Source organism: Pteropus vampyrus, unplaced genomic scaffold, assembly GCF_000151845.1.
Source record: "Pteropus vampyrus isolate Shadow unplaced genomic scaffold, Pvam_2.0 Scaffold171, whole genome shotgun sequence".
NCBI lineage: Eukaryota > Metazoa > Chordata > Mammalia > Chiroptera > Pteropodidae > Pteropus > Pteropus vampyrus.
In genome coordinates, this window is record NW_011888952.1 from 3,620,596 (window position 1) to 3,634,007 (window position 13,412).

Consider the following 13,412-nt stretch of genomic DNA (forward strand, 5'->3'; position numbering starts at 1 on the left):
TAGGCTGTTAACACAATGCATTGATATTTTTTTCCTTTAAACAATTACCTTTTATAGTAGGTAAAAATAAGAAAAATATGTTTTATATTTACATTCATTTCTAGAACTCTTCATTTCTTATAGAGACGAGATTCTGGTTTTATAGTTCTGGCTGAAGAATTTTCTTTAACACTTTTTGTAGTATAGGTCTGCTAATAATACATTCTCTCAGTTTTTGTTTGTCTCAGAAATTTTTATTTCTTTTACTTTTGAAAAAATATTTCCCTTGGTATAGAATTCTAGATTGGCAGGGTTTTTATCCCAACATTTTAAATTTGTCTCTCCTTTGTCTCCTGGCTTGAATAGTTTTTGATGAGAAGCATGATATAATGCTTGATTTCGTGTGTGTGAGGGTTGCCAGGCCCCTATTCTCTGACTGGCTTCAGGATTTTTTCTGTGTCTTTGTGTATGTGTATTGTTTTGTTTTTATCCTGCTTGTTGTTCTCTGAGCTTCTTGCTTTTGTAGTCTGATTTCTTTCATTATATTTGGCAAATTCTGGCCATTAGGTCTTCTCCCTTTCGTCGTCGTCTTCTCGTGTATCTGTTACATTTATGATAATGTCTCACAACTCTTAGATGTTCTGTTCTGCTTTTTTTCCTTTCTTTCATCCCTCTGTTTCTATTTGGGTAATACAGTCAGTCCCATTTCAAGTTCACTGATTCTTTCCTTAGCTGGATCAAGTAATATCTGTTAATTTAAAAAAAAAAATCTAACATTTCTATTTTATTCTTCTTGATGGTTTCATCTCTCACCTGTAATGCCTCATCTATTCATGCGTGTTGTTCATTTATTCCACTAGATAGTTTAGTGTATTAATTATAGTTATTTAAAATTCCATATCTGATAGTTCTAAAATCTGGGTGATATCTGAGTTTGGTTTTGTTATTGTTTGTTTGATCGCTTGGTCTTAGATCTTGTAAATTTTGGTCGAAAGCCAGACTTTATATGTGAGACTCTAAGCATGGAAATAGTGTTTGTGTCCAAAAAAATGGACTTGTCTTCTCTGCTGCTAGGTCTTTATTATTGTGTGGGGTTGACTTGCGTTAAGTTTTGTTGTTGCTGTGATAGCCCTCAGTTTACCACCAGTTTCATATACCTTGTGTTTTAGGTCGGTGGCTGAGTTTGCCAGAAATTTATTTGTTTTCAAGTGGACCTGTATCACTGACATGTAGGATTTCCTTGTGAGCCTTACCTCATAGAGTCTCTCCATGCTCTCTTGTCTCCTGGTAGATTACTGTTACTTGTCCGTGGAGCGCGTTAGCTCACAAGTAGGGAACATGGGGTGATTCTCTGTTATTCTGTTTTAGCCTCGGTCTTAGGCGGGCTCTTTGATCCTGGCTCTCAGGGTGTGGCTCTCTCAGTGGTCCTTCTCCTTTCCAAGTAGCAGGGGTCTTCTAGTGGTCTGGGCCTGGGGTGACTTCCTGAACCTCTTGCAGGTTTTCTTTGTTTCCTTCTCTCAGAAGCGGCGGGCCATTTACCTGTGCTCTGGGGACTTCAGTTTTGCTGACCATCCTTCAGTGGCTTAATGCTTTTCTTTCATAAGAGTTAAAGATCTGGTGGGGCTTCATGTGTTTTCTGCAGTGGAGATTATTCTCCTTTCTCAGGCCTGGATCTGAAGGGATACCTTTTCTAATTTCCTGTTCTTCCCTCAATAGTTCTTGTGAATGTCTAGTAAAGTCTATAGAAAATAGCCTTGGAATAGGTGTGACTCCTCTTGAGTCTAAGCTTCCCAGGATTTTTATACTTTCTTGATGGTTCACCCTTGGCCTACTGTAATTCATCAAAAAGTTTAGCTGAACTCTTCTTACTCAGAGCTAGAGTGGTCCCAGTCTTTCTCCTGTGTCAGTCTCCTCTGCCCAGTGTCAGCCAGTTTTCATGTCCCTCTCTGTCCTCTAAGGCAGTGGTTCTCAACCTTTTTGGCACCGGGGACTAGTGCTGCTATGAAAATCTAATGCCCGATGATCTGAGGTGGAACCGAGGCAATGATGCTAGCGCTAGGGAGCAGCTGCAAATACAGATGAAGCTTCTTTCATCCACTGCTCACTTCCTGCTGTGCAGCCCAGTTTCTAACAGGCCCCGGACTGGTACTGGTTTGTGGCCCGAGAGTTGGGGACCCCTGCTCTAAGGCACCTGTCTTTCCTTAAATTTCAGACTAGTTTATTTGCCCTGTGACTTTAGCTCTGATGGATTCAAGAATAGTTAGTTTTATAGATTACCTAGCCTTTTCTTGTTGTTAGGGTGGGAGTGATATTATATCCAGCTCTCTACATCAAAAGTCTCCCTGACAGGTTTAAGCCCTTAAATTGTATCTGTTCCTAGTATAGTTTCCTAATACCTTAGAAGAGAGTATGCCAGATGTTCTCTATCTTGACTGATACTCATGTTAAAGGATTGGGTGGAATACAAGCGGTCCCTTTGGTGTCCTGTTATACCATGATCCACTTAGTTTATGCTAGCTGTTCATGCTTACACACAGAGAGAAACTATTTACAGTATTTATACTGGTTTTATACTATTAGGATGGCAAAAGGTACAACATAAACTTTAAATTAAGGTAATTGCATTCTTAAATGATCCTCTTGAGGATTTTGGGTTTTATAAAAATCTTTAAAAGGAGATATCAAATTTATATAGAAGTAGAGTGAAGGATGTGACTCCGCTCATATACCTATTATCCAGCTTACTGACCCATGCCCTATGTGTGTCATCTGTCATATACATTCCTCTCTCCCGTGGATTATTTTGAAGTAAATTTCAGACATAGTATCTTTTTGTGTATAAATATGTATAGAGGATTGTAGATTTTTATTCTGTACCATATGTTTTTTAGTTTTAATATGTTGACTTTGGAGGCAGAAAGATAACATTTGCAAAGTCCATGCTATTTGCAATCAAAGGCATTTGATGTATGTGACAATGTATTTCAGATCTTAATGTTCGTGATTGGTAACTACACCTACACCTACTAACAAAAGTTCTGGAGGCAAGGCCATTTTCCCTCTGGTATTTGTAGACCTCTGTCTCCCCTTGAAAAGTAGCCTGTTATACTACATTTAATATTTTGGATTTTGAGTGGATATCCCCTAAGAATTGAATTCACACTAACATTAATTTTCATATTCCATTGAGACTACTGTTTATACCTATATACTCAAAGGAAAGAGTATACTTTACTGTACTTTTCTAGTTATATTTTAAACTGTTTGCATGTGTAAGACTTCAGTGTTTTAACTTATTTTTTTAACCTTTTATTTTGAAATAACTTTACACTTATAGAAAAATAATAAAAATGGGACAGAGTTCATATATACCCGTCTCGCGGCTTCATTATTAACAACTTACATAAGCATAGTTCAGTGAGAAAAACCATGTAATTAACTTTGGCTGCATGTCTTTATTTTAACAGCTGCTGAAATAGTTCAAGAAATTGAAAATATGGAGAAGACTAGGATGCGTCTTGAAGCTAGTAAACTCAATGAAAGTGTATGTTATGGTCTATTTCAGTATCTGGGTGGAAAGAAAGGAAAGAAAAGTTGAATACTCTACTAAAATTAAAGCAAGCCAATACTAAATCTGTTCAGTGGGAAATGTGCTGGAATACATTTCTATTTAATGTATTATGGTTTACTAGCATCTCATTTTTAGCACAAATTTTCATCATATTTTGCAGTCTTCTAGCACAAAATGTAATCTAAAGTAGTTTATTGATGAGTTGTAGTCCTGTAAAAAAAAGCATATGCCTATACATCAGGTAGACTTGATATTGATCTTTTCCCTGCTGGTTGCATTTGATAAGCCATTCAATCGCTATAGCCCTTACCATCTTCATCTGTAAAACTCAGGTGTTGAACTCTCTGATCTCTTAGATCCCCTTTTAGCTCTGACATTCTGCAGTTCTATGATTAACAGATCAAGAATTAGGTAATTATAAGAGTTTATGAGGACTGAATATCTGTTGAGCTTATTGAGGGAATCAAAGACCTAAAGTTCTGCGCTATTGTCTTCCTCTAGCTTGATGGTCCAAAACTTGGGGAAAGGATACCAAAGAAGCAAATAGTCATTGTGTCCTGTGACACTGAAGGAAGTGCTTTGGCCTCTCCCAGCTAGACCTTTTTTCCCTTAGACCACTGATAATGTGATTATAAGGAAAAAGCAACTTTAGGGAGAAGGAAGTTTATAATCAGATAGTAGAAAAAATGAGATTTTCATTGACTTTATTATTACCTGTGTGCTAACTATAAGATGGAAACTGTAATGAATCATGTAAGTAGATTTCTGATCTTTTAAGTCTAGGATTTTAAAAAATAAGACTAGAAACAATTTAACATAAATCTTGTATTATTGCATTTTCTCTATTGTTACATTTGTTATAAACTTGAGGAAGTTAGATTGGAAAAGATAGAAGGCAAACAAGAAGACCTGCCTTATTAATGATCTATTAAATGCCTCCAGTCTTGTAGTTTCAAGTGTTATCTGTTGTATTAATGAATGTGAAAAATTAAATATTGAAAATACAAAATTCGATTGTTGTATTAATACTGTATATATTCTAATGGAATTAGTGTTGCATTTTCTACTGATGAGAAATAAGTAATTAGTAAAATGTGTACTAATTATGATATTCAAGGGAAGTACACAGGAGTTATTTATAGTACTGATTTCTACTTTTATCATTTTATTAAATTTTTAATTAAGAATTTTTGGATTGTTTTAGGTAATGGTTTTTACAAAGGACCAAACAGAAAAGGAAATAGATGAAATTCACAGTAAATATCGTAAGTTGTGCAATGTTTTCTTTATTTGCAAAGAATGTGGGTTGCAATTTTCATCATAAGTAAATTTTTAAAATACATTTTTTATATTAATGTTTGATACAAACTTTTCTTGTTATATTACTACAGAGACTTAATTTTAGTTGTGTTTACTGAGACGGTGACCTTTTTTATAAGTCTATGTGCCTACTTTTTGATTTGTGACTAACATTCTACTTTGGGCTTATCACTAAGCACTTTGCAAATATTAGTTGCTCTCAAAGCATCTCTGAGAAGAAAATGGGATTAAGATGTAAACATTTCTTACTTTACATCCTGTGGTCAGTCCTCTCAATGACAATACTTCTGTAAAGAATTTTAGCACTTTTATAACTTGCAAATTTGTGCCAAAAATAGTTTCATTACCAACTTCTCAACTCGATCACTTCTTTTTCCTTAAATGGCTTTTGTATATATCTTTTCCAGGGCTAGCACATATTTGTTTTGTCAATTAGGTGGCTGTTACTCATTGTTTGGTTTGTTTTTAGTTTAAATTTAAATTTAAGTAGTTGATAGTTAATAAATGTTGATTGAATGAATATCCCATTCATGATGTGTTTTAGTTGTGCTAAGAGAATTTTCTTGTTTTTTTTTTTTTTTTTTTTTTTTTTTAGTTCTTAAGCTTCGAATGGGCAGATTCAGCAGTGATCTATTTGGGAAGGAAGGATGAAATACATAAGCATTAGGTGTAGGTGTGATGGCCTGTACCTTACTAGAGTAGGAAATGGAGTATTCCATGTACCATAGGCTGAACATCAAAAATCACAACTCTGTTGCTAGAAAGATGAGTGTGGTGTAATTCTTTTTGATCAACTTTTGGGAAGCCAAAGTGATATTTTTTGAGACAGGAATAAGGAATATCAGATGATCCCTGAATTGGCAAAACCGAGGCCTGTTGCAGTAAGGAATCCAGAAAATTTGTATGGAGAAAAAGTACTTTAAATCACTAAAAGGATGGTATCTAACCATGATGACACACTCAGGGAAAAGTAGATTGGATACAGGCAAGAAAATATGCAAATATCTATTGCCCATCATTTAAACATATAAAAAAAAACCCCTTAACTTTACTAAATAAGTCATGTTAAATTAATTAGCTCTAAAATTTCAGTATATACTTTAAAAAAAACACAAAAAACTTTTCAGGTACTTCCTAAAGCTTAAGCGCATTGTAGTTTAGTCATACATTTTGATTTAGTGTCGGCTCCAAATATACTTTTGATATCTCTTCTTTTAAATATTTTTATTAATGTTTTACATGCATGCAATTTAAAAAATCACATTTTTACAAAGCTTATTATAAAAAAAACAAAAATCTGCCTCCTCTACCTCCAGCCTGTCTCTATTCCCATTCCCTGGAGATAACAACTGTCAAGTCTTTTGGCTTTTGTTTCGATGTTTTGGTAATTGCCTTTCTTTTATGAAAAGATCGTCCTTTCTGCTATTTCTTGCAGTGTTTCAGTTTTTCATGTTAACTATTGATTGACATCCTAGTATGAAAAACAAAGATTTAGCTCTTTTCTACATCCTGACTCCTGTCTTGCCTCCCTCTTATCTCATTAGTCATAATTTTTTATAAGTTTAATATTTAGTTAGATACATGGTTTACAGTTTGAAACAGGCAACATACATATTACGGTTATGAAGAGTAGCAGAATATGCCACCCCCAAAATATGCCACTGTGGCATAAGTATTAATTACTTTCAGCTGAAGGCAGTTGAGAAGAAGCAGCTATAAAAATACTCTCTCCCTTCCCCTTTGCCTAATAATAGCAGGACATAAATTTACAAAGGTGCCTGTCCTTCCTCCTCTCTATCAGGAGAGAAAAATTAATCTTCATATCAATGGAGAAGACACTGACTTAAATCTGCATAACAAACCTTACTCTTGTTTTCCCTGTTTTTCCTAGTCACCTCTCCATACCTGGCCTCCATGACACCTTTTTTTTCTTGGTCTACCTGAAGGTGGTATTTAAGCAGATGTTCTAAGCCACGTCTGAAAATTACTCATTTTTCTCTGGATATCTTGCATGTACACATAAGGTATACATGTTAATAAACTTACGTTTTTTTTTGTTTTTTTTTTTTTAATCTTGTCAATCTGTCTTTTGTTATAGGAGCCCCAACAAAAAGCTAAGAAGGTTGGAGGGAAAATTATTTTTTCCTCTCCCACGGTTATAATTTCTTTCGGAAAAATAATCTGTTTTTCCTATGATAATAATTTTCTTTTATTTGCTTCATTTCTTTTCTATCTAGCATTGATATATCTCTTAACTTTCCACCAGAAATGTAAATCGCTTTCTAATACATTTAAACACATTGATTTTTATCAGCTCATTATTTTCTCAGGAACATCTTGCCTGAAGCAGCCCCCAGCCTCTGTTGTTATTGTCCAGTTCTGTTCTGCTCTGGTTTCTCTTTGAGCTTCCTCTATGGCTGATATCCTGGGATTTCCTTTCACCAACCTTCTAGGTATTAGGCACGCCTCTCTCCTGTCAGTTCACTTATTTCAGCATATAACTCTGCCCCTTCTCTTTCCTTGTTTTGGCGGAATATATTTTTCAGGAGACTCTCTGAAGAAAAGGATATATGGAGGAATTTTCTTTTGAGAACAATACATAACTGGAAATACTACCTTTGATTATTTGACTGAATATAAATTTAGTTTAGAAAGGTTTTCCCCTCCATATTTCGAAGGTATTTTTTCACTGTCTGCTACTTTCCAACATCGTTGTCATCAACTGTCTTGCCGTTCTAGGTCTATATCCTTCGTATATAACATTTTTTCCTTTCCTGACCTACCTATATTTAGTTTATTATGTTCTCTCAATCTCTATCTTCTAAATATCTCCTGATTTCATGTCTTTTTATTATATCTCTGTCACTATTCTAGTCCCAATTGCTTCCTAGCTTGTCATCCTCTATCTACTGTTAACCTTCTTGATTCATTAATACTCAGAAGCCAGACTGTCTTCTAGAATTGATGAGTCTTCTGATCATACTATTCATGCTTTACCACCTTCCCGCTATTATCAAAAACTTTCCAGTCGCTTTTCAGTACATAAAATCTATATTTTCTATACCTGGAGTTAACGTATTTCTAGCCTCATTTCTTTCCCTTACTCTTTATGTTCTGACCACTCTGGTTATCTTTTGCTTCCTTTATCAAGTTTTTTGCTGCTATAGGGCCTTTGATATCCTCTTTTCTCTTTGTCTGGAATTGTTGCCTCTATTGACTCTGTGGCCCCATCTACTTTCCCAACTCTTAATCAGCTTCATTTCAGTTTCCATGGGAAATTCTCTATGATCTCCCAGACAAGTTAAGGTTTCCCTTTTATATGTACTTATGTTGCCGTTGGGGCATTCTGAAATCCAGCATTGCCCCAGTAACACTGGGGTGTCCTTGGTTCTTTTTGCCATCGCAGTAAAGAATTACAGATCAGCGAGATTTAGAAAAAGTAAGACTTATTAAAGTACGTTTCAAGAGAGAAACAGATCATGCCAGAAAGGGCTGTAACCACACAGAAGTAAACGGTATGCAGGGAAGAGGCGGGTTGCAGGGAAGAGTGCTATAACCCTGTGGAAGTGGGGAGGTCTGTATTATTTTAGGGTCATGATGAGTGGTTACTGGGGTGGCGCTAGTTGAGGTCATTTTGATTGACATTTGGCTGATATATAACTTTCTGCTTACTGCACATGCAGTTACCCAGAATTCTGTCTGTTACAATTAGATTCATAAACTTCCCGGCATAGACATGATATTATAATGATGGTATTAATTGTGCAACTAATTTCTAATTATTTCTAATTAATTTCTAATTATGTGTTTTAGTTTGCTAGGGCTTCTATAACAAAGTACCACACACACTGGGAGGCTTAAACAATAGAAATTTATTGTCTCACAATTCTGGAGGCTGGAAGTTAAAAATCAAACTGTCAGGAGAATTTGATTTATACTTGTTCCACGCCTCTCTCCTTGGCTTCTCTCTTTGACTTTTCACATTATCTTCCCTCTATGAATGTATGTGTCCCTTTTATAAACACACTAGTCATATTAGATTAGGGCTCACACTAACAACTTCATTTTAACTTTATTTAATCTCTATAAAATTTTGTCTCCAAATAAGATCACATTCTGAGGTATGGGTGGGTGAGTACTTCAACATATGAAATTTGGGGAGACCATTCAACCATAAGAGTATTTAAAGGTATCTTCTTCCTTTATGAAACTGAGAGCTCTACAATGAAGGACATGTTTTTCTCATGCTCACTGCTTTATCTCTAGGGTCTTGACCATAGTTAGGTCTCAGTACATTTTTGACCAAGTAAATGAAAAGATGGAAGATAGGAGGGTCACCATAATTTTTATCAGAGTCTATCAAGCCTATAAAAAATAGGCTAAGAGAAAACAAATGTTTTTCTACATCTCTCAGTGTTCTATTTTACTTTACTTTTGAGAAGAAGCTTATAAGCATAATTCTATCTCCAGGCTAAGGTATCAGCCATGCTTCAGGCTATCTCTTATCTTCTGACTTGTGAAAACTTTTATTCTACTCATTTATGCTTTGTCACTTTTTCAAAGAAAAGACAGGAAGGCAGAAAGTCACATTGTTGAATATATATTCTGTGCCAGGAGTTCCATAGATGTTATTTTTGTAATCCTCCCAAAAACATTATGAAGCAAGTATTATCCTATTTCATAGAGGAAGAAACTGAGACTCAGAAACGTTAGATAAATTGCCCATATAGCTAGTAAAAAGCAGAGCTAGAAATTAAACCTAGGTTTACCAGATGCTTAATTCTAAGCCCTTTGCACTGTACCATGCTTTTAAGGTTAATTTTATGAATGGGCTACTTTGGTAGTTTTGCGATGATATATCTTTTTTTTTTTTAAAAATAGTCTTTTGGATGGACTTATATTCATGAGTTCCTCTTTCAGTGAAGGAAAGAAACAGTGAAATCACTTTAAACTTTCTGTAGAGAGTATATTTGATATAGACGTTGAATCAAATGAATTTAGTGAATCAAATGAATTTATTGATATAGACGTTGAATCAAATGAATTTATTGAGTTCAGATAGCAGATGCTTTTGATAAATCTTCTTAATGAAGACTGTGAATTGCCTAGTAAGAGGTGGAATCGTGGCCTGATGGAAAGTTACTCTACTTGTATTACTGACATGACAGACATATTTTTAGGATCTTCATGCCCTTTACTTTGATGAATTGTAGTTTTATACTCTGCCAGAAAAGAAAACTCCAGGGAGCACTCTGATTATCTCCTGAAACCTTTCCTGGGAATACCAGCTTAATCTTGTTAAGTAGGCATTTTAGTATAGTTAATTTATTCCTTTGTTTAGTCATTCGTTAATTCAGTAAATATTTATTGAACATCCATGTTCCAGCTGCTATTCTACATATTTGGTATACAGCAGTGAATAAGATACATAGATCACTCCTCAAAGAGCTTTCATTCTGGCAGCAGATGGATAAATAACATAATAATTGAGCAGATGATAACACACTTCCATCAACTTATTGCTTATAGGCAGTTTTCAGGCACTGGAAATAATTTGGTGGTGTCACTGTGTAGGTAAAACAAATCAAAGTCGTGAGAGGCCAAGGTGTCTAGAGTTTGTTGGATAGCTTACCAGAGAGTAGGGAACCACTGAGAGAAGAGAGCTCTGTAAAGATTCGTAGAAAGATCCTGTTACGCCTTTGCTTGCCTAGCAATCTACACATGAGTCAGAGAAAGTACCTGAGACTTGGGAAAGACAATTTGAAAGGATTAGCTCCCGAACAATTTCTGGAGCTGACGAAGCAGGGAACAGCTTAAATCTACCTACCACCAGCCCTAGAAGAAAAAACCTCATCAGGCAGAATAAGGCATCAGGCAGAATCATCAGAAAGCTATTACTGCTTTAGTAGCTGGGCTAAAGTACCTTAGGGCCAGATAATAAATATTTAGGCTTTTCAGACTACATATGGTATCTGTCAAATGTTCTTGTTTGTTTACAATTCTTTATAAAAATATAGATCATAGGTTAGATTTGGCTCTTTGACTTTTATTTGCTGACCTTTGCTTTAGACTAATGGCTACTCTAATTTTTCCTAATAAAAAGATTTTAAAAATAGTAAAAATTAGTAATTTTTTGGAGCACTTTTAGGTTCATGGCAAAACCGAGTGGAAAATACTGAGAGTTCCTGTATCTCCCCTGATCCCATACATGCACAGTCTCTCCCACTGTCAACATCCCTTGCTAGAGTGGTACATTTGTTACAATCGAACCTACATCGACACGTTATTATCACAAAGTTCTAGTTTACAGTAGGGTTCACTCTTGGTGTTATATATTCTGTGGGTTTTAACAAATCTATAATGATATGTATCTACCATTATAGTTTCATACAAAGTAGTTTTACTGCCCTAAAAAATCTGCTGTGTTCCACCTGTTCATCTCCCCTTTCTCCCTACCCCTTGATAACCACTTATCTTTTTACTGTTTTCATAGTTTTGTCTTTTTCAGAATGTCTTATAATTGGAATTATACAGTATGTAGTCTTTTCAGATTGTCTTCTTTCACTTAATAATATGTATTTAAGGTTCCTCTGTGTCTTTTCATGGCTTGATAGCCTTGAATAATCCATTCTTCTGGATGTACCACAGTTCATTCATTAAGTTACCTACTGAAGGACACCTTAGTTGTTTATTTTGACAATTGCGGAAAAAGCTGCTATAAACATTCATGTGCAGATTTTTGTGTAGACATAAATTTTCAGTTTGGGTAAATACTAAGGAGTATGAATGCCGGATAAGGTGTCTTTAATTTTGTAAGAAATTATCTTCCAAGATGTCTGTACTATTCTGCATTCCCACCAGCAGTGAGTGAGCATTCCTGCTGCTTACTCCATATCCTCACCAGCATCTGGTGTCGTTAGTATTTTGGATTTTTGCCATTCTAATAGGTGTGTAGTGATATCTTGTTGTTGTTTTAATGTGCAAAATTATCTAATGACATGTTGAGCATCTTTTCATACACTTATTTGCCATCTGTATATCTTCTTTAGTGAAATGTCTGTTCAGAACTTTTGCCCATTTTTTAAATTGACTTTTAAAAGTTCTTCATATATTTTGGATACTAGTCCTTTATCAGATATGTCTTTTGCAAGTATTTTCTCCTGGTCTGTGGCTTATCTTTTTATTCTGTTGATTCTGTTGATTCCAAGTAGCCTGATAGCCTCCAGAACAAAATACGATGCAGTTTAAGGATAAAACAAAATGTAGCAACGAAGAATATAAAATTAAAAGTATTTAGTATTCTATTGAAATTACCAGGAATTCAAAGAAGCAGAAAAATAAGATCCATAGAATGGAGAAAAATCAATTAATAGAATCAGACCCAGGAATGACAGAGATAACTTAGTCCACAGAAATGTTAAAACAGCATTTACAAATATGCTTCATACATCAAGAAGAAAGAATAAAGTGGGGTCCTGCTGAGGGTAGAAATGGATGATATAAAAAAGACTCAAATGGAATTCCTTATATGACAATATAAGGAATTAAAAAATACACTGGATGAGGTAAAAACATTAGGATATATATAGATAACTGAATGAAAATACTTCATATCAGTTTGGGATGCAGCTAAAACAGTGCTCAGAGGGAAATATATAACACTGAATACTTATATTAGAAAAGAGGTTTTAAATTAGTCATCTATGGTTTTACCTTAAGAAACTTGAAAAAGAAGAGCAAATTCCACTCAAAATAAGCAAAAGGAAGGTAATGTTAAACATAAGAGCAGAATTCAATGAAATTGAAGACAGAAAAATAATAGAGAAAATCTGTGAAAGGAAAAGTTAATTCTATATAAAGATAAATAAAATTGATAAGCCTCTAGCAAGCCTGATCAGGCCAAAAAAGAAAATACAAACTACCAATATCAGAATTAAAAGACGGGAACTTAACTAAGTATCCTACTGATATTAAAAGCATAAACATATGAATGGAACTATTTCAAACCAAAAAGCTTCTGTATAGAAAAGAAACCATCAGCAAAACAAAGAGGTAACCAGTTGAATGGGAGAAGATATTTCCAAGTAATGCCTCCAAAAAGGGGCTAATATCCAAAATACACAAAGAACTCATACAACTCAACTACACACACACACACACACACACACACACACACACACACACACACACACACACACACACACACACAAGCACACACTCTAATTAAAATGTGGGAGAGGCCTGAACTGACATTTCTCCCAAGAAGACATACACAAATGGCCAACAGACATATGAAAAGATGCTCAATTTCACTAGCCATTAGGGAAATGCAAATCAAAACCACAATGAGATACCACCTCACATTTGTTAGAATGGCTATCATCAACAGGACAAATAATAACTGTTGGAGAGATTGTAGGGGTAATGGAACCCTCATACACTGCTGATGGGAATGTAAATTGATACAGCTACTATGTAAAATAGTATGGAGGTTCCTCAAAAAATTAAGAATAGAATTACCATATGACCCAGCAATCCCTGT

The 13,412-nt window shown here is 35.0% G+C and overlaps 1 protein-coding gene across 1 annotated transcript in view; it reads left to right on the forward strand.

The window, feature by feature from the left end:
• Positions 1 to 13,412, forward strand: part of RAD18 (RAD18, E3 ubiquitin protein ligase) — a 116,936-nt gene that overhangs the window by 56,523 nt on the left and 47,001 nt on the right. Inside the window, exons 10-11 of the mRNA XM_011370651.2 lie at positions 3,447 to 3,523; positions 4,755 to 4,815. Coding sequence (XP_011368953.1) covers positions 3,447 to 3,523; positions 4,755 to 4,815 — 138 coding nt within the window. The remainder of the gene's footprint in view (positions 1 to 3,446; positions 3,524 to 4,754; positions 4,816 to 13,412) is intronic.